The 24,311-nt window shown below is 43.2% G+C and overlaps 1 protein-coding gene across 9 annotated transcripts in view; it reads left to right on the top strand.

The window, feature by feature from the left end:
* The window catches only part of PDZD2 (PDZ domain containing 2), a 403,122-nt gene that overhangs the window by 286,166 nt on the left and 92,645 nt on the right, over nucleotides 1-24,311 (top strand). For all 9 annotated transcript variants that reach the window (XM_070774800.1, XM_070774799.1, XM_070774797.1 and 6 more), the window contains one exon: nucleotides 14,903-15,404. In XM_070774800.1, coding sequence (XP_070630901.1) covers nucleotides 14,903-15,404 — 502 coding nt within the window. The remainder of the gene's footprint in view (nucleotides 1-14,902; nucleotides 15,405-24,311) is intronic.

Here is a 24,311-nt window from a genome sequence, read left to right as displayed (position 1 = left end):
GTCTCAAGGGATCCAGAGTGTGTGGGCTCTGTAGGTCTGGCGTATTGGTTTAGTTGCCCCACAGCATGTGGGATCTTAGTACCCTGACCGGATATCACACCCGTGTCCCCTGCATTGGAAAGCAGATTCTTAACCACTACACCACCAGGGAAGTGCCCTCTTTCAAATCTTTAGTTTGGAGTCCCTTTCTCTCTGTCTGTCTTTGTGAATTTGACTTCTCCAAGGGCTCTTTTTCACCCCAAGTTGACTGTGGTTCTCTTTGCCCCATTCAGATCCCAGAATCGGCTCTGACAGCTCCCCTCTGTGAGTTCACCTTCTGGGGAATCTCTCCAGGACATTCGCCGCTGACAGGCTGTTCTGGTTGACCTGTGATTACTTAGCGAATTTCTGAGAGCATGATGAACTGACATTTATTGACGTGTACTTTGTGCCAGGCCAAAAACCGGCTAGCTCCCACTTAAATCCTCCCAACCATCCCATAGCTCAATGAGTCCGAGGGATTCACCTGTGAGGTCCAGCGTCCTGCCCAAGGGCCCACACGGCAGTGCTGACACCTGAACTGTGTGATCTGACTCCGATACTGGGGTGAATTCTGATGACGCTGTTTAGAGATGAGTAAAGAGAGCCTCACCCCAAACGAGCTCTTTGCTGTTGGCTTTTCCTTTTACCAGCCAGCAGATTTAAAGGGAATCTTTGTGAATGCCATTCATACAACTTGACTTCTCAAGAATGCTCTGCTGGCTGCTCTTCTGCTCAGATGAGCCGAGTTCTCCCCGTTCATGACAGCCCTTTTTTGGCTAGTCTCATTTCCCATCATCTCCTTTTGGGGAAATATTTTGTTCTTCTCATCATATCATATTGTTCTTCTCATCATATCACCCTCCCTCACATGCGTTCTCCAGGAAGCAGATGCTGAGTTAGAGCTCAGAGTGTAAGATGTCTGTTGGGGAAACATCTGTGGAAGGAATAGGGAGGGAGCAGGTGTGGGCAGGGGGAGCTGGCATGAACCAACCGTGCTGCTGTCCTGACCGAGGCGGGCAGCCCCACAGGGAGCTCTGGAGTCAAGCGTGCTCATCGGAGGAGGCACACAAGGTGAAAACAGCCAGCCCGTGTCTCCCCATCTGGCTTGCTGTTGACCACGAACCACCCCCAGAAGAGCATGACCTTGACGTGAGAGTTGAGCACGAGCTTGATGAAGCTCACAGCTGGAGGTCATGAGCTAATAAGACACTCCTAACCCGCTGGACAGCGAGTCCTTCCTTGAAGAGACATCTGAGCAGCCCTTCAGCTCAGAGATTTGCCTGCTCCTCCCCTTGCCTCCCAGCCTCACCTTACAGCACATTATCTTCCACAAAAATCCACAGGAACAATGCATGTGGTATTAAAACCCCTTTTGTTTACAGCCAGAAGATGGGTGCAGACTGCCTGCCATCGGAGGGGCGGCTCATCGTTAAAAGAGAGGTGTCCAGGGTACAGTCTGCTTGAGAGGCCCTGGTCTGGAGTGGAGGCGCCGTAGGGGGTGCAGAGAGCCAGGCGAGGTGGCTGTGGTCCAGGACGCCCCGAGCCAGGGGTCAACCTTGGAGGCATAGCCTGTGCTGGCCATTATTTTGGACCTTGGCTATGCTGAACACCCAGGCCTCTGATTCTGGGCAAGCTGAGGAAATGTTGGCCCTGCTTCTCCAGAACTTGCGGGGACTGTCTCAAGATCATGGTGGAGAGATAGGTGAGGGCAGTTGGCCTCTTCCACTCGCCTGGAGAAAGCACCTCACTCCTCCCAAGCACTCACCTGCCTTTTGGACCTGTCTGAAAATACCCCTTGTTTTCCCCAAGGCCCTTTCCTTCTGGGTGTGGGATTTATTTTGGGTGTGAACAACCCACTGAAGTGGAATCCCTTATGATATTCACATGGGGAGAAGCCTCTTTGGCAGATAGAGGTTGCTGCCCTTTTTTCTTTTTCTAAACCTGGTTGTGATTGTAAAAGAGGACAGTGGAAAATCTGGCTTAAAGCCTAACATTCAAAAAACAAAGATCATGGCATCTGGTCCCATTACTTCATGGCAAATAGATGGAGAAAAAAATGGAAATAGTCACAGACTATTTCCTGGGCTCCAGAATCACTGTGGACAGTGATTGCAGCCATGAAATTAAAAGATGCTTGCTCCTTGAAAGAAAAGTTATGACCAACCTGGAAACCCTATTAAAAAGCAGAAACATTACTTTGCCAACAAAGGTCCATCTAGTCAAAGCTGTGGTTTTTCCAGTAATCATGTATGAATGTGAGAGTTGGACCATAAAGAAGGTTGAGCACCGAAGAATTGATGCTTTTGAACTGTGGTATTGTAGAAGACTCTTGAGAATCCCCTGGACTGCAAGGAGATCCAACCAGTCCATCCTAAAGGAAATCAGTCCTGAATATTCATTGGAAGGACTGATGCTGAAGCTGAAACTCCAACACTTTGGTCACATGAAGGGAAGAGCCGACTCATGGAAAAGACCCGGAAAAGACCCTGATGCTGGGAAAGACTGAGGGCAGGAAGAGAAGGGTGTGACAGAGGATGAGATGGTTGGATAGCATCATCGACTCGATGGACATGAGTTTGAGCAAACTCTGGGAGATAGTGAAGGACATGGAAGCCTGGAATGCTGCAGTTCATGTGGTCATGAAGGGTCGAACATGACTGAGCGACTGAACAACAGCAACAACAAACCTGGTCATAATGAACAACGTTAGGATGGGGCACATGGTAAGTCCCAAGGTCATGGCCTGGATTTGTTTGCAGTCAAATTGAAATTTAAGTCCTAGTTCCACCTGTATCAGTTTGGTGACCTTGGGCAAGTTAATCTCTCTGAGCCTATTTTCTCATCTCTAAAAGATGGATCAAGGTGAGGTGTATGTGTAATTAACTCAATACACAGCATATAGTTACACTTAATCAATCCTGGTACCCATCCCCCTTGTCTATTATAATTTGTATTAGTTTCTGGCACTTCTAATATAAACATACCATTAAAAGCAAGCTTTGTATTTTCATATCAATGTTTATGCTTGTGTATCCAATAATATATGGTTTCTTTAATGCTTAGTTTGCAGTTATTTTAAAAATCCCAGTAGATAATACAAAATGCCTACGCATTTTCTTTGAGCATAATTAGCCAGAGGCTACAAATGTCAATGATGTCACAGTCAGAACTGGTCAGCAGTCACACGAAGAGTTATACTGATTGGAAGCCCAGATGTTAAAATTGTGCTGTCCACATCTCTAAGGACTTGGCTTATCTCTTTTTCTAGGATAGAACTTTATTGATTTGGCTTTCTTGTAATTGAAATCCTCCAAACTAAGAAGAGGCCTAGAGGATCATGCAGATGGATGAATTACAGGGAAGATATCCAAGAAATCCAGCTTTTAAGGAGCACCCTTTGCTTGGAAAAGAATGTTGCCAAACTTAGAAAGTCAGTCTATGTGAACCTTTGTAAATTATGAAACCTGTTCAGCCCTACCATGCCTGCCAGAGATCCTTAGAGAAGAAAGAAAACCCAAAATCCGATTTTAAAAAACCCTCAGCAGACTATACAGGAGAGATTCGAGAAAAGAACAGCGCCTGGCATTAGCCAGAGCACATTAATCGAGGTAGTTATTTTGCAATTTAATTATCTTTTCTCTGCTGACTTCAAAACAGTGAAAGAAATTTGAAAAAGAAGCCCACGATTTTGATGGAAGTTGTTTTGACATAAGTGAAACCAGGCTTGGCATGAGGTGGGGGCAGGCTCTGGCCAAGCCAATGGAACGGACCCTGGAAGGATTGAGACAAACTGGGGAAATTGTTTCAAGATGCAGCTGGATCTGCCTGAAAGGGGAGGGACGTGGAGGGCACAGACATTTCATCAGCGTTTGAATTGGTGTGTGAGCAGTGGCGAGTGCCTTCAGGAAATGCAAGGACCCACAAGAGTCTCCCTTTTTTTTTACCTCCACCTCTGGGGAAGCGAAGAGGGTGGTGTCTTTTGAATGGTGCACTGTGAGGGCTTGAGGATTCCTGGCTGCTTTTGAACTCGGTTGTGGTTGGTTCGCGGAAAGAGGGACAGAAAGGGAGAATGTGTGTCACTAATTCTCTTAGCCTCCAGCACCTTTTCACTGTGGAGGGACAGCGGAGATGTGGCAGCATCAGTACAGAACTCAATCCCTGGGTCATTGTTGGCGCATTTTTTCAGGACTTGGTGGTTCTGAGTCTAGAAGATAAATGAGCATCATCTTTGGGATGTGAGTCTGGCTTCCCTAACTCTTGAGCATTAATAGCAGCCTCTTTGAATGCAAAGGCCAAGGGCAACTCCGTTATGTGAGGAAGCGCAGGAATTGCCAAAGGCAGGGCTGGGGAGTTGGATTTCTGGTAAGACCTGAGTCACAGGGAGTGAGCCACTTTGGCTTTTCTGTTTCTCAGAGCTGATCTAGCTTCAGCTCTCAGGTGCAAGTCATAGCAGAGAGTTCTTTGATGTAAAATAAGTGTCTCTGACTGGCCAGGGAGCAGGGCAGAAGAAAGACCTGGAAGCTTCCTTAACATCAATCCAGGCAAAAGAAGTACCAAAGAGACTTTGGGTTCATTAGTCCCTGGTAATCTGTCCTGGAAAAACAATAACATGGAGAAAATTAAAAATGCAATGCAGTTTTGAAATAAAAGTGAAAAAATGAAATGCAGAGTAACATGACTGTATTAGCATATGATATGTATTACATTAGCATGGTGTTTGGACTCTATGCCTAGTTAGTGTTAATGAGAAATTATTTCCTTTCAAAACATAGTTTATGATGTGGAAAAGTAAGGAAACTCTAGGAGACCAAATGGGAAAGAATGCTCCCTTCATTTCAGTGCAGTCGTGGGAGGAACTCTGAAGGTAGGAGAGGCTACCAGGCGCTTTATAGCCTAAACTGGAAGGAAAGGTGGTTATTCCCCAGAATAAAATGAAGGGAAAGGATGGGTGGGATGCTGACATAATTGGATAATTGGGCATGATCTGAAGGAAAGTGAGAAAGATGTTTTCAAAAGAGCATGTTTGTATGAGTCAAGACTTTGTAGGGTGTAAATGCAGAAGATGCAGAAGGGGATACATTCTGATGACTGAGGATCGATTGAAAAGGAATTGCTATTAAGAAGCAAGACACAAGAGACCATGTGTTATATGATTGCATTTATATGAAACATGCAGAAGGGGCAGATCTACAGACAGAAAAAGTGGTGGCTGGGCTGGGAATGGCATTAACTGTGAAAGGGCATAAGGAATCTTACTAGGGTGATGAAAATGTTCTGAAACTGATTGATGGTGGTGGTTGCACAGCTTGATAAATATCCTAAAGATCATTGAATTGTACATTTGAGATGGATGAATTTGTAGGAGAGAGAAAATATGCCTCAATTAAGTTATTTATCCAAAAGAAGTCTTTTTTTTTTTTTTTAAGAAGGGGTCTTTTCACTGACGGGTCATTTGTGTGTGTGTGTGTGTGTGTGGTGCTTAATGTATGCCTGTGGTTGTGCTAGAGTGTGAGGATACAAAAATGAAGATCTTTACAAAGGCATAAATAGGCAATTTTCAAAGAAATCAGAGGACTACTAAGGATTTTGACCTCACTAGTCATTTTTGTTATTGTTCAGTTGCTCAGTTGTGTCCGACTCTTTGCACCCCCATGGACTGCAGCACACCAGGCTTCCCTGTCCTTCACTGTCTCCCGGAGTTTGCTCAAACTCATGTCCATTGAGTCAGTGATGCTGTCTAACCATCTCATCCTCTGCTGCCCTCTTCTCCTTTTGCCTTCCATCTTGCCCAGCATCAGGGTCTTATTTCCAATAAGAGTCAGCTCTTTGCATCAGGTGGCCAAAGTACTGGAGCTTCAGCATCAGTCCTTCTAATGAATTCCCTTGCCATTACTGATTTGCAAATTAGGACATGAGGTAGCTCTTGACTGGCAGACTGGTAGAGAATACGAGAGTGACAAATGGTTCTCTGAGAGCTTCTAGTGTCTTAAATTAGGGATTCATTTGTTATACCCCTTGCCAGAGGCAAGATTGGAAGCACATACAAAACATTTCAATGTGCTTTTGATTCAGCAAGAACTCTGGCCTCAGAAAGTCCACCTAAAGGAGTTTATCTTCGGGAGACTTTAAATATCATTGGTACTCTGATGCCTCCCAATTTTTTGTTTCCAGTTCAGTCCTCTGCTCCAGCATCCAGATTCAGATGTCCAGCCACCCACCCAGCAGCCACATGAGCCTCTCAAACAACATGTTCAGAATGTAACTCCAGAATAGACCTGGGCACCAAAATAGGTCAGATGGCCCCAACCCACAGAAAGCTACTCTACCAGCCTCAGGTGGTGACAGCTCCATGTCTCTGGTTGCTCAAGCCAAACACGTAGACACCATCCTTGACCTCTGTCTTCCTCTCACCCCCTGTATCAGATCCAAAAGCAGACTGCTGACTCTACCTTCAAAACTGATCTTTATTTTGACCACTTGAAACCACCCCTACTGTTGTTCTGCACTGAGCCAGCTTCTCTGCCACAGTTAACTGAATATCTGGTCTCACTCCTACCTTTGGTCTACCAGTAGTCCACTCTCAACACAGGAACAAAGCCTTAGTACGTATCACATGATTCCTCTCCTCAGAGCTGAACTGCTTCTCATTTTTTTTTAAGAACTTGCTCTTTCTTTTTTAATTTATTTGTTTGGTTTTTGGCTATGCTGGGTCTTTGTTGCTGTGCGGTGCTTTTCTCCAGTTGCAGTGCACAGACTTGCTATTGCTGTGGCTTCTCTTGTAGAGCGCGGGCTCTAGGGCCCTTAGCTTCAGTCATCGCGGTTCCTGGGCTCTGTAGCACAGGCTCAGTAGTTGTGGCACACAGGCTTAGTTGCTCCAGATCTTCCCAGATAAGGGATCGAACCCGTGTCTCCTGCATTGGCAGGCGGATTCTTTACCACGGAGCCCCTTGGGAAGCCCCCACTCCCCATTCTGTACAAAAGTCTTTACAACAGTCTTGCAGAAACTGGTCCTGGTATCTCCCTTAGCTAGTCCCCCGTTACTCTCCTCCTTGCCCACTCCTCGCTGTTCTTACATGCACCAGGCGCATTTCCAGTTTAGCCCTTTTACACTGGCTCTTCCCTCTGTCTGGAACGTTCTTCTCCCAGGCAGCTGCACGGCCAACTCTTTCATCTTCTTCAAGTGTTTGCTCAATGCACTTAAAATTTCAATCCACCTCTTTCAGCTCCTGGCGTGCTCAGTCCTCTTTATCCTGTTCAATATGTTCTATTTTCCATAGCGTGTCTCACCTTCTAACATACTACTCAATATTTATTTGGATGATTATTTAAATAGGTCTGTTGTTTGTCTCTGCCTCTGCTAAACTGTGAGCTCCACAAAGAGGGACATCAGTTTTTTCACTGCTATACCCTCACCAAATGCCTAAACCAGTGCCTGGCATACAGTAGGCGTTCAATAACCGTTGGTTAAGTGAGTGAATGAATGATAGATTTGTAATGTGCAAGTAGTAATTCAGTATGCAGAAAAAGTAGTGTATGTCATGAGGGAAAAAGAAGTGAAAGGAGTTCCCATGTGTGCTGTCTGAGCTCATCAGTTCCCTCATGAGGTGAAATTGACTCATTCATGTACAGCAAAGTCTGACTTCACCTGCATGCCCTCCCCGGCCCCCACCCCCAGGGAAAATGTGACCAACATCATCAGGATGAGTTAGCAAAGCTGTGTGGCTGGAGTTCTAATTTGATTTTGTATAGACTGCACGTTGATCTCATATAGTCATAAGAAACTCTGATTCACTCATAGTAATTGAATAAAGAAATGCAGTCATTTGCAAATAGAAGCCTGGAGGGTCTGTTTTGTGGGGCAGTTTCTCTGCAGTATGTTTTATAAGGTCAGTTCTTATTGTTGATCACGTGTTTTCTACTTATCTTCTGAATTTCTGGTTCCCAAAGGTGTATGAGTGCTTTCAAAATTGCTTTTATTGATTCATGCAGAAGTGAGGTACAAGAAAACCTTGGAGGAAAGCTGAAACTTCATGTAAACTTACTACAACATGAATGCAAAGACCATGCTTCTAGGTCTTTCCTGTGAGAGCTGTATTGGACTAGAAAGTATGGAGTGTGTCCTGGTGTAGAGATACTCTGCTGTGAGAGTGGTGAATTTAAATCAATCTTGTTAGTTTGAGATGTGAATTTTCAAGATAAATACGAAAAATCAATGATACCTTCTTGTGTGGGAATTGAAAAAAAAATTTTTTTCAGGAATCGTATGACTTAGCTGCTTTTTATTGAGTATTCAAGGTTTTTTTTTTTTTTTTTTTTAATGTGGACCATTTTTAAAGTCCGTATTGAATTTGTTACAATATAGCTTTTGTTTTATGTTTTGGCATTTTGGTTGCAAGTTATATGGAATCTTAGTTCCCTAACCAGGGATCAAACTCCTACCCCTCCTCACTGGAAAGCAAAGTCTTAACCACTAGACCGAGGAGGAAATCCCTGATACACTGACTTTAATCAGTATTTGTGAACTCAGAGGCTCAAACACCCACTTTCTTTATGACTCCTCTTAGTATAATACCACCTCTTTGATTCTACCTGAAAGATTTATTTTCAATATTGTTTTGATGTAAGATGCGTATTGATTTTTATTTCTTAGTCACTGGTGTGAAGGCTCATATCACTGAGCTCCTTGGATAAGATTGGGGAACAAGATCAATTATGAACTGAGTCGGCATATTCTTCTGCTACATGTCAAGAATTATGATTTTATCTGACTAGTAAGCTAAGCAGTTAGCCTGCCACTGTTTCCTGGGTGCTGCTGGCAGAAGATAGGAGAGCCCTGGATCAGGAATGAAAGACAGTTTATCATTCATAGAAAGAGCAGTAGCCAGAGGATCAGCACACTTGCCCCTCTTCCCCACATCCCAATTCCCCTAGAGCACCGTGGACCTCTGTCCTCATATGTAGATGCTATGGCTTAAATTTCACTCCTGTGGTGGTTACAGGTTTGGCAGCTGATAATTTGGTTTGGGTTTGAATGAATAATATTGTATCATAGGTCAGAAAAAAAAATTTTTGTCAAGTATCTATTCTGATTCTTCACTTTTAACCTGTGTTTGCCAATCCAAATTTTATGATTAAAAAAAACTTATAAACAAGGACTTCTCTGGTGGTCCAGTGGTCAAGACACTGCAATTCCAAATCAGGGGGGCACAGGTTCAATCCCTGGTCAGGGAACCAGGATCCCACATGCTGTGCAGAGAGGCATAAATAAATAAAAAATGTAATTAATCATTTAAATTAATAATAATAAACACATTTTATCATAAAGAAAACATGTTCATTTATGCATATTCTTCAGATAAGAGAGAGAAGGGGAGAGTCACTGAAGCCAGGCATTTGTGCTGAAGAGAGAAGGTGAGAATGAGTAAAACTTGGCTTCCCCAGTTAGCTCCGCCACCCAGCAGTTGGAATACAGTGTTCTGGTTACTTTTACGCTAAGCCCAGACCCTGTTCTATTTTCAGCTCTGCTTTGGTGCCCAATCCCATCTTCCTCCATCTGCTCAGAGCTCCCTTTCCCCTCCATGAACTAGCAAGGAAGCACGTTGAGTTCTCTCCAGAAAGGGCCTTGGGAGTGCATCAAAGGGATCAGTACCTCTTCTCAGCATGATATTCAGACCCCAAATTCTGCCTTCAGGGTCCCCCAAAGAAAGTTCAGCTCTTTTTAGGAAGGGCTGTGGAATCTGGGAAAAGTGTGCCCCAAATTCAAGGTAGCTGGAGGGCTATACCCGAGAAAGAATGCCGATGGGGACCCTGGTTCCTAACTGACTCCAGGAAGTGATGTTTCTCCTCTTCCCTTCCCCTCTTGGAGAGCTGTCCAAACTTGCCTCCCTCTGCTTCCTAGCCAAGACTTCACTGGGAAATCAATCTCTCTGTATTTAACACTTCTTCTCAGCCCATTGTTCTCTGGGTACCTACAGATTTATAGCCTCAGACAGCCCTCTGGAATAATTAGGCTTAGCAGGTTTTCAAAGGACCACAACCAGCTTTCCAGCCTCCTGTTACTCCTTAGGCGAGAGGTGAGAGGTTGGTACTGTGTGTTAGACAGGGTGGATCTTTGCAGCTATTTTCACTGTGGAAATCTCAGACGCTGATAGAATAACTTGTCTATAAACATCTCCTTGTAGTCAGTGTTTAGTCTCCTGCTTTCTGTACTGGAGACCTGACATACTTAGATGAAGCAAGAATATGTGGTTTGGTGAAAAGTTCCAGAATCCTTTTATGTGTTCTTTGAGTTATACAGACCATTGTAGTACAGGCCAGGGCCCTGCGATGAAGATCCAAGTTCCTCTGAGTTACACGCACATGTGCACAAGTTCAGCCTGGCGGCAGACTTCTGTAGTCTTAACACTGTGTACCAGACATGAGTGATCAGTGGCTGGAGGCCCAAGATGATTTCCAGGGGCACCTGGAGATCGTAGCTTCCAAGAGCTTTGGCAAAACAGTCTCAAATATCAAAACTGTACAGCTTCCTCTGGCCTTCTTTTGATAGAATCAGGGCATGAGTTAGTGATGGGTGTCTTGGCCTTCCAGCATCTCACCTGTCTTTGCCCCTCTTATCTCCTGCCCATATCCATCTTGATCTTCAAACTCCAGGAAGCTTTATCCCTTTAGCTCCTCCAAGCATCTAGTCTCACCTGCCAACCACTTCTCAGGCTCCCACTCCTGCAGAGCCCAGACTTTAGAATTATGACAGCATTAAGAAAGAGAGGAGGTACTCAAAGTTTCATTTGGATAAAGCACTTTTTGAGGGAAAGGGAGAGGAAGGGATCTAATCAAACAAGTTCTAGGCTAGAACTCAGTCCCTCATTTCTGGCCTTTTCTCTTTGTCTTAAGGCCAGCCTGGGATGGTCAAAATAAAATAAATTTTAAGTGAATTGAATGAATAATTTTACATACCAGAGGACAGTTTCAGATTTTTTGAATAAGTCAAAAAATAATCATATGGTATAGAGAAGCTACCATATGGTAGAAGACTAATTTTACCTGTTGTTAATGACGAGGAGACCTTCTATTTTTCTAAGTCACGTGATTGTATTTTGTGTCTGGTTTCTCTAATGTTAACTTGGAAGTTTACAGATTCTAATGGTGGGTAAAAATTCTACTGAACAGAAAGGGGATTTGGAAGTATGAATTAGCCAGGCAGGTGTGGGAAAAGTTAGGCAAGTCATTTGAATACTTGATGGAGAGGGGATGCGGTGGCATTACCTTTAAGGTGATTCAGAGAATTGTAAGAAAATTGCCCACTGCCTAAGAGTCTCTTTTTCACTAACTTGCTACCGTAATTCATGCATTACAGTTTGCCTTCAGGATGACCTTAGAAAATGCAGTGTCCAGGAAGGAATAAAGTAACCTGTCATATAGTTCCCTGAAGGTGTCAGGGTCTTATTTATTGTTAGGAAGCCAGGAAAGGACTGGGAGATGGTGCCAAACTAAGGATAAACTCCTTTTGCTTTGTAATTCTGCTGAATGTGGATCCTGCACAAGGAATAAAATAGTATCAGCCTTGGAAAAGTCTAAGGTTCTTGGAGTGCCCATGAGAGCAGAGATGGGAAAGATATTCAAAATCTTATACTCTGAATCAATGGACCAGCCTTCTTGGTACTGAGTAGAAGGTCTCTGTGGATAATCCATCAAGTTGTTCAGAGTTGTAATACAAAAAGTAGAGTCTCAAAAGCAATTTGATAGAAATTGCCTCTCCCAGTGAAATCTTTTTCACATTGATGGTAAATGTCCTGGAGGCCTACGATGACTTGGACATAAAGGGACTGTTTTCTGTTTTTCTAGGTTTTTCTTTTATACTTGACACTGGGCTAGCTTGCTGTCCTACTCCTGGAACTCTTGCCAGGAAACCAGCAGTCACAGGTAGAACGTGAAAGCAACTTAGAGATAGATGATCCGTTTTAACACCTTCATTTTGCAGATGAGGAAGCTGAAGCCCAGGGATGGTACTGATTTAAGAAGCAGAACTGCACAGAGGATGTGCATGGTTGGGAAGCAGACAGACCTGGGTCTACCAGTTGGCAGTTGTGTGAACTTGGGCAAGTTAGTTAATATTTTTGAGCCTTGATTTCTTCTGAGAGTTCTTAAGGAGCATCCACTCAAAAAAAAAAATTCAAAACTTGGCTGATATTATTATATTTGCTATTAGTTTTTTAAAAATTGAGAGGTAATTCACACGACATAAAATTCACCATTTTAAAATGTACAATTTAGTGGTTATATTCACCATAACTGTTGTGCAGTTATCACCAGTCTAATTCTAGAACATTTTCATCACCTCCCTACAAAAAACCTGTACCTATTAGTTCAGTCGCTCAGTCGTGTCTGACTCTTTGCGACCCCATGAATCACAGCATGCCAGGCCTCCCTGTCCATCACCAACTCCCGGAGTTCACCCAGACTCACGTCCATCGAGTCAGTGATGCCATCCAGCCATCTCATCCTCTATTGTCCCCTTCTCCTCCTGCCCCCAATCCCTCCCAGCATCAGAGTCTTTTCCAATGAGTCAACTCTTCGCATGAGGCGGCCAAAGTACTGGAGTTTCAGCTTCAGCATCAGTCCTTCCAAAGAAATCCCAGGGCTGATCTCCTTTAGAATGGACTGGTTGGATCTCCTTGCAGTCCAAGGGACTCTCAAGAGTCTTCTCCAACACCACAGTTGAAAAGCATCAATTCTTTGGCGCTCAGCCTTCTTCACAGTCCAACTCTCACATCCATACATGACCACAGGAAAAACCATAGCCTTGACTAGACGGACCTTTGTTGGAAATCCTTATAGCCTGCTAATTACTCTTATGATTTTATACCTTTCAAAGATTTTATCCAGTATGAAAAAAAGTACACAATTCAAAAAATGAAATCTAAACATTGTAGAAAAATGGTGCTGGAACCAGCGTTCATTTTCTAGACCCTAGAAAGGTCTAGAAATGTGTTTCATCTAGAAATGCCTAGAGATACCTTTCATCTCACTGTGTTTCATGGAACAGCTTGGGGTCTGTACAGGATCTTAAATCTACCTGATTTTTATGTGTAAGTTCATTGCCATGGTTTACAGCCCAGGATCAAAGAAAGTTTTTTACTAGCTTTGGCTGATATTTGAGGACTCGTCTCTCTTATTCATTTTACTTAAAGGCAAAAATTCAGAATTGTTCTCTTCTTTGGTTAGACAGTCACTGTCGTTGCAATACCCTGACCTTTATGTACAGAAAATATATGCCTTTGGCTCAGAACTTACTACATTTCAAACATGGCTGGTCATCTCTCATTATGACCTGGTCCTTTTCTCACACGCGGACTGCCACAGCTTTCAGGTCTGGTATTTAGACATGGAGGGAGAGAGGCTGGTTTGGTATACTGGAAAATTTCTCTGTTTTCTACTAATTGAAAATGTAGGCACCATAGCCCCAGGCATTCTCTTTGTGGGGCATGAAGAAGGGAAGCGGGTCTGACTTGTTAAGGATTTAGTTGTTGACATTCTTTGCTTGGGAGCCAGTGATGTGTAGAATGTGGCAAGATTCCAATGGTTGAAGGCATTTCCCTGGGTTCATCTAGGGTTTGTGCTGCCTTATCTTTAGTGGCATGAGTGGGGGATCCAGCCCAGCCTGGCTTGCTGACTTTGAGCAAGTGTTTTCTTTAGTGAAACTTTAATGATCTGGTCCTGGATGCTGCTAAATACTCTTCTCGCTTGATATTTTACTGTTATTCTCTAAGATCTGAAGGAGTCATTGTATTTCAGGCTTCACATGCGTTAGCTCATATGATTTCCTGCTTCTAAATGTTTGATGGTCCTCAGGTACATGTGAAAACCATTGAGCCTGGCCCTTGTCTTCCTCAAGCTTAACACCCCTCCTTCCACCCACCGTTCCTGGTTGCCATGGTTTCCAGCAGCCATATTCATCCTGGTTGCCCTGTGTCTGTGTGTTTTCCACTTTGTTAGTATTCCTCTTCATGTGATGCCCAGACTGGAAGTCAGACTTCACGTGTTCTATGAATAGCCAAACTGGAACCAATACCAAGAAATGAACCTGGTCCTCATTTCATGCCACACACATTGGCTGGTGCTTCTCTATTGGCTGCATCTTAATGCAGCCCCTCCACCCTGCCCAACTCAGGATCTTTTTTTCCATCTTAACTCATGTGAGGCAGAGTTCCTCTTGTGCTGGTTGTTTTGTTTTGTTTTGTTTTTTGCCTCAGTTTGACTCTCCAATCTGTGGCTTTTTTTATTTTATTGGATTCTTTTTCATACTCTTTTCCATTATGGTTTATCATCAGATATTCACTATCATTCCTTATGCTATACAGTAGGACCTTGTTGCTTTTATGTTCTGTATATAATAGTTTGTATCATGCAGTTGATTTTTTGATCCCAAGGGCAGAACTATACATTCCCCCCCAGTCTGATTTTTACATTTCCCCTTGACACTAGCAGTGTTGTCCCATCAGAACAATATGAATGGGAGGCTGACATCATTCTGATTCAACAAGTTGTTGAGCAAAATGAAGAATAATTAAAAAAAAAACAAAACAGTATATTAGGATTGGCCCTGTTAATAGAATAATCCTTCTCTGGGTATCTTCGTAGGGGACTTTCATGAATCATATTCAGTTCATGATGGTTTTTTGTTTTCTTTGGGGGTTATTTCTAGCATCAACAATTCAATAGATTGAATGGAGTGTGGAGCCTGTTTAAGAAGCTTCGTGCCTCGATCACCCTGCCAGGCTTTTAGTCACGTGGGTTCCGTGTGGGCCACGGATGCGTCGATCCACTGCATTGTTTGCAGAGGATGTTTGGAGGGTTTTAACTGGCCCCTCTCTTTCCCTTGCAGTTACCTGGCTGAGCAGTGCTGGAATGGCGGCTTCATCTACCTGATCATGCTACGCCGCTTCAAGCACCAAGTCCATTCTCCTTATAACGGCAACAGTAGCAACAGCTCCGAACCAGGAGAGACACCTACCTTGGAGCTGGGGGACCGAACAGTGAAGAAGGGGAAGAGAGCAAGAAAGTTTGGGGTCATTGCCAGGCCTTCTACCCACAAAGCCACTGAAGAATCCAAGAGCAGCACTGGCTGTGAGTTGGACCACGACCCCGTGTCTGAGCTGGACAATGGCCTAGACCCTGAACTGGGAAACGGTCATGCTTTTGAGCTAGAAAATGGCCCGGATTTGCTCAAGGAGGTGGCTGGATCCCATCTAGATAGGTCGGAATTGGACAGAGGGACAGAGCCTAGAATTCCAAAGACAGATGCCCCTCTGCCCACGAGCAATGACAAACGCCGCTTCTCAAAATCTGGGAAGACGGACTTCCAATCCAGCGACTGCCTGGCACGGGTAAGGTTTGCTTTGATGGTAGAACCTGAATTTTCCATGAAATATTGTTTGCAGTTGTGTTTACAGTTTAGAAAATACACCTGAAATGACCTTGCATTGGATACCGAAAGATTTATTAAGATAAATGATCAGAGGACATGATAATAACAACAACAATATCCAAGTTATTTTATCCCACTTAAATAAAGAGTTAGTCAGTGATCCTAAGTGGAAAATTCAAGCCTTCTGTGGTATAATTCGAGTCATATGAGGCCCAGATACAGTACTTGAACTGTATCATTATTTATCACTGCTGTCAGCAGTGGAATTGCCACTGCAGGGCCAAGAATTCCTGGTGGCTGCTGATAGCATAAATATCCCAGCCTCAGTATTACACAGGAAGGATGTCCAACCTGCAGGGAAGCGTCTGCTTTTATTTTTAGCACATCAAAACAAGTGACATTTTTAGGGGATTGTGTTACTATATTGCTAAATTCTAGTGAAGTCGGGAAACTTCCTAGAAATCTCTGAAACTGGTATCCGGCTATGAGGGTCGGAGCGGGTCTTACCTAAAAGAAAAGCAGGTGTGGTCTATTCTGAATGGTAGTAGACACACATCTAGCCTCAAATGGTCTCCCCCATTATAAGCAATACCCTCTTGTTAAGTTACCTTCTGTAGGGTCAGTGTGCTCATTCCAAGAACCCTCTTGGCCAGGTGTGCCTCTTGGTTCCTAAACAAAGCAGCAACTAGTGAGATGGTTCCTGATTGGTTTCTTTTCTGACTCAGGAGATGCCCTCTAAGGATGAAAGAGGAAGTTAGAAAGATGGAAAATGGGCACAGAGGAAGTATCAAGTACAGCTTTGCAGTCTGGAAAATGGTGCCGTAGGAGTGAATGTAATTTCTAGTAAGGCTAGTGCATGAATATTTCTGCAGCTGTAGCCTATCTGCATAATGAGTTGAGAAGAATCAAAACACCTGTCTTAAGGGACTAGCTATGTTCCTTCATTTGAAGATCTGGGTGACCTTCATAAAACCTTATACAGAGAAGGTGTATTTGTAGATGAAATGTACAAACCAGAAGAAAAAAAATGTTTCTAATAATGATTTCCTACCAATTTTATGCCCCTCTTCCCCAAAAGGATTAAAAACAATAAAAAGATTATAATATACACCTCTCTCCCAAATTAAGGGCAATAGAAATGTTATAGTATGTTCCTTATCAATGAATACTATATCTTGATATGATTTTTTTCTTCTGATGATCAGATTGTGAATATACAGAAAGCCTAAAGTGAAAAAAGCAAGTTGGGCAATATTGGTTCGGTTTGAAGGTTTAAGGTACCAAAGGTTTAGGGTGGAATCTCATATACAGTCCAAAGAAGTCCTTTGGGCTAGGACAAAGTGGGGATAATGGGATGATTTTCAAAGAAAAAAGTGCCACACCAAACTTTTAAGAGAGTACCATCCTCTGCTCATCCTAATTAAAAGCAGTAACCTAAAATTGGATTTCTGGATTAGACTCTCTTAAGACTGCACATACCAGAATTCCTTTGCCTGGTTTTTGCACTCAACATCAAATGTTCCAGAAAATACAAATGAAAGGTGAAAAAAAGCAAATCTTCATCTATTGTCTTGGAACCTTTTTTTTTTTGAAGCCCCATGCCTATATTAAAAGGAGAAACTTGCCGTCTGGAATTCTTCATAACTGTTCTAAATCTGCAGACTGATTATTGACCTCGGTTTGTACGTTTGGTCTTGAAAAGTCAGAATGGGTCCCACACCTTCTCAGGCATGAATATTTCAGTACCTTTTGCAAGCCCAGAAGTATCTTCATTAGATGCATTTGCCTGGGATTGAAAATATTGACAAGAAGTGGATCTTCACAGCTTTCCTCCTCATCTTGGTGGCACCCAAACTGGGACCAAAAGACCTTAACAGAAGGCTGCTTAGGTTCTTGGGATGGCTAGATGTGTATTTTTATTTCAGGATGAGCCCAAGGTCATGCTAAAATGGAATTTCCAGAAAAACAAAAATTAGCTATTTACCTCTTAAGCCTTTGGGGGAAAATTCCACTCTATTTGAATAATGGGAGACTAGACATGTCGGCGTTGTTCCGTTTCTGCTTTATTAATGATTTAATATATCTACAGAGACTTAATAAATTACAGACAAGGCTCATGATCATTCAGACCATTTTTATTTGTCAGCTACTTCTTTTTCATAGACTGTTATTTCTTACAGGAAAATAAATCCTCAGACTTTGTTTTTACATTTCTGTTCTCCCTTAATGGACCTATAGGAAATATTTCAACAAATATCTCCTTTTAAAGTATGGCTTGTTTATATAAAATATTAACACAGAATGATACACATGCAAACAGATGAATTTTTAAAAATATACAAGTTGGGCCCATCTTCAAAAGCCCAGGAATCTCTTAGGATATAGATATGCGATTTTAGAAATGAATTCAGACTTCCTTACTCTCTTGTCTAGTAAAGCTCATTACTCACCCAAGGTGACATGTACACTGTGTATTTTTGTAATGCTGCATGGTAAAAATGAATGCAAACAAACTTAGTCATGTAACAATGAAAAAAATTTCAGTCAGCAGAGCTTATTGACAGCTGGCATATGTGTTTATGCATCCGTTTGCAGTCTTAGCCTGGTACCCAGAAATCCACCCTGTACCGTGCCAGACCTCTTTCCTATAAGTGGTTCAGCAGAGACCTCAAAAAGGCTGCCAGAGCTCTAAATCTGCAGGAAAGTGTGTGAAACTCAGGAGGAGAGTCAACACTGAGGACATCTCCTGGGTGGTCCCTGATGTTTGCATCTGGCAGAGGCAGCGGGAGAATGGTCCTCTTCTAGGAAGACCCCACAGTCATGGGGTGAACATACATACTTCACATGGTAATGTCTCTAAGTTCACATTTGCCTTCACCTCTCTTCAGAGCCCTCAGCTTTTTACCAGCCATCTTCAGGATGTCTCCGTCTCTAATATTTCACATCATGCCTGAAACTGGATGTATGGCTTTCCTGCACCACCACGCCCATTCTAACATTTCAGGTCTTACCATCCACAGAGTTGCCTGAGCCAGAAACCTGAGATTCAGCTAGTGACCACTTGCCCTGGGTTGTGCAGAACTTTCCTGGTTTTTCACTGGCAAGTCCATATCCTGGGAAACACCTTCACCCAGCCAGATTGGGACAGTTGGCATTGTGGAGTTAGCTGGAATGTTGCCTTTTCTCAAAGAAGAAAATGGAAACCCACTCCAGTTTCTTGCCTGGGAAATCCCATAGACAGAGGAGCCTGGTGGGCCATCGTCCATAGGGTCACAAAGAGTTGGACACGCCTTCACGACAACAACTGCCCTCTCCCTTACACCAAGTCCAGTCAGTCCCTGAACCTGGGCTGCTCCTGCTCCCTTGGGGATATCCACCCTCTCCACTGCTCTGCGCCCCATCCTGCAGCTTTGGTTTCGGGCCAGGCTGCTGTCGCCTCTCACCTGGGGTCACAGTAGTCTGCACTGCTGCCATTTCCATCCCATCATCAACTGTCCCAGTGCGGTCAGAGGGACTTTTCTAAAGAGCCATCTTACCATGCACACGGCAGCTGAAACCATTTGGTGGTCCAGTTGCCTTTGGGGTAACCCCCGAACACCTCAGCTCGACATAGCACATAAGGAAGGCCCTTCATCATCTGATTCTCACTGCTGTCTTTCTCCCTGATTTGGGCTGAATTCGTGTTTTCAAAATGCCACACTCGCTCTTGTCTCTGAGCCTTTGCCACCTCTGCCCCAGTTCAGTGCATTGCACCTGTAGGTGCTCCGTAGATGCTTATAATGAAGGCACAGGAGAGCCCCAAGCCTGAGAGATGGGACACCAATTCCAGCCCTGGTTCTTCCACCCCCAGCTCTGTGGCCTTCAGGCTGCCATGTCCTCTCTCTGAGCTTGTTTTCTTACCTCCAAGCTGAGCTTTTTGGTCTGACGGAGGAATTTCAACTCTGACATTATGATCACGTTTCTTCATTTCTTACTGATCATTCTAAGTAAGAAGGGATAAGCAAACAATCTCAAAAATAAGTTTTCAGTTGAAGCTAGAGCATTTACTGCAGTGAAATTCTGGTTGGATGATGTGTCTTCTCACATTTGGGGCAAAGATGCTGTTGTAACATTTTATTTTGGGTTCCAGCAGATGAGGTCATTTAAATGCTGCTGTGGCAACTCCCTTTAATATACTACCCCTGTTTTTGGTAAATAAATCCCTCTGTTTGCCTTCGTGGAGAGACGCATGTGTGAGCTCACACAGTAATTGGCGGTTTATAGGAAAGGGTAGCACTCCAACATTAATACAGACGTCCATAGCATCCAATTTTGCGTGGTTTGGCTTTTTCTCAACAGACTGACAAAGTCTCATTGCCCTTTCAGCCAACGTAGAAGGAAGCAAAAGCCCAAGCCATCTGTCTAGACAGGGTCTGCTTCAGAACTCTGTCATCTCTACAACTGGATCTGTGTTCACACTCTGAATACTGGCAAACGTGCAGGTCTCCTATCTTGGCGAACTTCTTAATATCAGTCTCGATAACTTTGAAGACCCCTAAGATTATGGTAAACATTCTCTGTTTGTTCATTCAGTGACATTTATGCAGTATTGTGATGTGCTAGGCACTTTTCTAGCTGCTGGAAAATCCATTGGTAAATGAGAGACAAGGTTCCTATCTTAAGGCATTTATCACAAATAAGGGGCCACAAGCAATAAACAGATAAAAAAAACCAGAGTGTTAGATGCTGACCACAAGTACAATAAATGAAATAAAAACACAGTGAAGTAAAAGATGTCCCAGCAGTGACATGGGCGGGGGCCCAATTGATAATGGGTGTCAGCGAATACCTTATTAAAGAGGCCATGTTTCAGCTGAAGACTGTCAGGAGGAGAGCAGCCCTGCAGAATCTGGGAGCAGAATGTTTCTGGTGAGAAACTAACATCTGAAGGTGCCATAAGACAGGAATGTTAGAATATTCTGGTAGCAGAGACTGCAGCATAGTGAGTGATAGGGAGAGGACTAGGAGGTGATGTGAAAGAGACAAGATTACAAAAGTTCGTGTTTACCATTGCAAAGAGTGTGGACCTTATTCTATATCTAGGGAGCTATCAGAAGGTTTAAGTTAAATGCATCATGATGTTTTTCTTTAAAGTTTATCCTAAATGCGTAATGGAGAATAGTGGCTTGTGAGAGGTAAAACTTATAAATGGAGACCAGATCAGAGACTATGATAACCCAAGCTAAAAATGCTGGTGACTCATGAGGGTGGTAGCAGAGAAGATGAGCCGAGGTGAGATGGATGTGGATCTGCTTTGCGAATAGAGCCTTCGGATCTCACTTATGGTTTAAGTACAGGGAATAGAAGGATGAATCAAAGACAGTCCTTGGGTTTTTGGTTTGCATATCCTCTTGAGCTTGAACTGATGATGTTGCTGTTCCCATTGAGATGGCGAAGCCAGGAAGAGAAGAGACTCTACTGGTGTGTGTACAAGATACCTAAGTGGAATTGTAAGAAGACAGTTGGCAATATACTTGATACTATTGTATTTAAGTTGGCCTGTTGGGTTTTGGCTAGTTCCAGCTTTAGACTAATACACTTTAGAACTGATTTTATTTTTAACTGAACACTGCTTTCATCTGTAGGCAGCTAGATTTAATGCGACAGTTGCACAATTAAGACTGATAGCATCTGCCGCTTCCTGCTTCTGACTTCCTTTGTGTTCCTCGGAACCCCTTCATTAGAAGATCAAGAAATTCCATGGTGAGGAAACGTGCATCATTTTCTTTGAATTCTCCCCTTTTAGTTCCTACTGTCTGTTATGGCAGGGGAATCATCTTATTGGATAAAAGTGAGGAAGGAGATCTGTTTCTGGACTAGTATAATTAGGGGCTTTATTATAGATTGGTCATTTCTGCCCTCTGAAGCTTTTTCAGATTTTTTTGATGTGGACCATTCTCTTTATTTTAAATTTTTAATTAATTTATTGTAATTGCTTTACAATATTGTGTTGGCCTCCACCATAGAACAATGCAAATGAGCCGCAAGTACACATATGTCCCCTCCCTCCTGAACCTCCTCCCCACGCCTCCTCCCCACGCCCCCCCTTCCCCCCTCTTGGTTGCCACAGAGCACTAGGTTGAGCCCTGCAGCAGCTTCCCACTGGCTAGCTAGTTTATGCATGATAGTACATATGCGTCTACTCTCTCTACTTGTCCCACCCTCCCCCTCCTCCATGTGGCCAAAGTCTGTTTTTTTATGTCTACATCCCTCTTCCTGCCCTGCAAATAGGTTCGTCAGTACCATTTGTCTAGATTCCATATATATGCGTTAATATATGAAATTGGTTTTTCTCTTTCTGACTTTCTTCACTCTGTATAACAGGCTCTAGGTTCATTCACCTCACTAAAGCTGACTCAAATGTGTTCCTTTTTATGACTGAGTAATACTCCATTGTATATATGTACCACAACTTCTTTTTCCATTCATCTGCCAGTGGACATGTGGGTTGCTTCTATGTCCTAGCTGTTGTAAATAGTGCTGCTATTAACATTGGGGTATATGTGTCTTTTTCATTTATGGTTTTCTCAGAGTATATGCCCAGTAGCAGGATTACTGGGTCATATGGTAGTTTTATTCCTAGTTTTTTTAAGGAATCTCCATACTGTTCTCCACAGTGGCTGTATCAATTTGCATTCCCACCAAGAGTGCAAGAAGATCCCTTTTTCTCCACACCCTCTCCAACATTTATTGTTTATAGACTTTTTGATGATGGCCATTCTGACTGGTGTGAACTACTAACTCATTGCAGTTTTGATTTGCATTTCTCTAATAATGAGTGATGTTGAGTATCTTTTCTTGTTTTTGTTGGCCATCTGTACGTCTCTTTGGAGAAAAGTCTGTTTAGGTCTTCCTCCCGCTTTTTGACTGGGTTGTTTGTTTTTCTAGTATTGAGCTGCCTGAGCTGCTTATGTGTTTTGGAGATTAAGCCTTTGTCAATTGTTTCATTTGCAATTATTTTTTCCCCATTCTAAGGGTTGTCTTTTCATCTTGTTTATAGTTTCCTTTGCTGTGCAAAAGCTTTTAAGTTTAATTAGGTCCCACTTGTTTATTTTTGTTTTTATTTCCATTGCTCTAAGAGGTGGGTCATAGAGAATCTTGCTGTGATTTATGTCAAGGAATGTACTGCCTATGTTTTCCTCTATGAGTTTTCTGGCCTTACATTTATGTCTTTAATCCATCTGAGTTCATTTTTGTATATGGTGTTAGGAGGTGTTCTATTTTCATTCTTTTATATGTAGCTGTTCAGTTTTCCCAGCACCACTTATTGAAGAGGCTATCTTTTCTCCACTGTATATTCCTGCCCCCTGTGGCCGTGGACCATTCTTAAAATCTTTATTGAATTTGTTACAATACTGCTTCAGTTTTATGCTTTGGTTTTTTGGCCAAGAGGCATGTTGGATCTTAGCTCCCTGACCAGGAATCAAACCCACATCTCCCACATTGGAAGATGAAACCATGACCACTGGACCTTCAGGGAAGTCCCCCTCTGAAGCCATTTATTTTAGATATGTGGTTTTGTTTTGTTTTTAACTGGTTGTGTGCATCTTGGGCCAGGGGTGTGGAGTGGGTTTGTGGGTGTTCTCCATGAATACTGTCTTTAACTCCTCTGTCAGGGTAAACATTTAGGCCATCCTTTCCCCATGATCATAGTTTTGCATGTTCCTGGTCACAAGTCCTATTTCTAAAAGCATTTAAGAATTAGAACTGTATCCAGTATTGTCACATCCTCTATGAACCATACCTAACGTCTTCTGTTTAGCCAAAGGAGGGTAGGATGGGAGAAAACGATGGTGTAATTAGTCATAGGGATGGATAGGTTTCTACTAATTTGGGCTAAAACTAAAGGGATTTTCTTGTATCTGGGCTCTAATAGTGGTCCCTGTTGTTCTTGGGAAAGAGTTCCACAGCTTTTCTGTACTGGGGAAGAGAGTAACACTGCCCCACATCTTCAGGACACCAGGAACCATGCGATATCTTCCAAGGGGATAAAAAAAGTCAGGCCACCATCTGTGCTCATTTCTTACCTGCTCTGTGAGGCCCAGGGAGGCAGCCACAGGACTGGCCTGTGTGTAAATGCAGGATGCTCAGCTCGCCAAGACAACAGCTAATCAGCACACCCCTGCGTGTGTTCTCTTTGGTTCTCCACCTGGCATACAGTCTCATGTACTGGAAGTATTGAAAGTTGCTGTCTCGGGGTAATTCTCAAGGATGGCTTCATGGAAGGAGTGAAGCTGTGAGAGACTCTGAAGGCAGGAAGGCTGTTCCTGAATGGGAAGGAAAGGTGTTCCAGAGGTCAGAGGCAACAAACCAAAACCCAGGGAGTCCAAAGTGAGACGATGGGATGATGTAGGGCTTGTTGACAAGTTCATGAACTACTGTGGTAAGCCAGTGACTTCTGAAGTTACATTTGGCCAGACAGGCTTCATGGACTTGTGGTCAGTGGATGGAGGAGACAGCTGGCATCACCGCGTGTTGCTGGAATTGTGGGGGCCCTGTGAGCAGCCCTGGGCTTGGAAAAGAGTAGGACCCAACAAGTCTCTGTCTGCTGATAATTTCCCTAGACATTCCTGTTGCTGCGCATCAGTGACCATTCCACATCTGTTTTTTTTACTGTTGCCTAAAGCTTCATTTTCGTTTCTGACAGTATGCACTTCGGATTTTCTAAATGCCTCACATTTTTTCTCTTTTGCAAACAGCTTGAATGGGCAGGTTGCCTATTTTGGGGGAGATGATTGCTTTGTCTGTATTGGGCCTTAGCAGTTCCATTGGACCTTCGTGGTGAATGGAGAAAGCAGATGGTTTTTACTCTATAAATTGAGGAATG

Source organism: Bos indicus, chromosome 20, assembly GCF_029378745.1.
Source record: "Bos indicus isolate NIAB-ARS_2022 breed Sahiwal x Tharparkar chromosome 20, NIAB-ARS_B.indTharparkar_mat_pri_1.0, whole genome shotgun sequence".
NCBI lineage: Eukaryota > Metazoa > Chordata > Mammalia > Artiodactyla > Bovidae > Bos > Bos indicus.
This window is presented reverse-complemented; position numbering and strand designations above follow the sequence as displayed.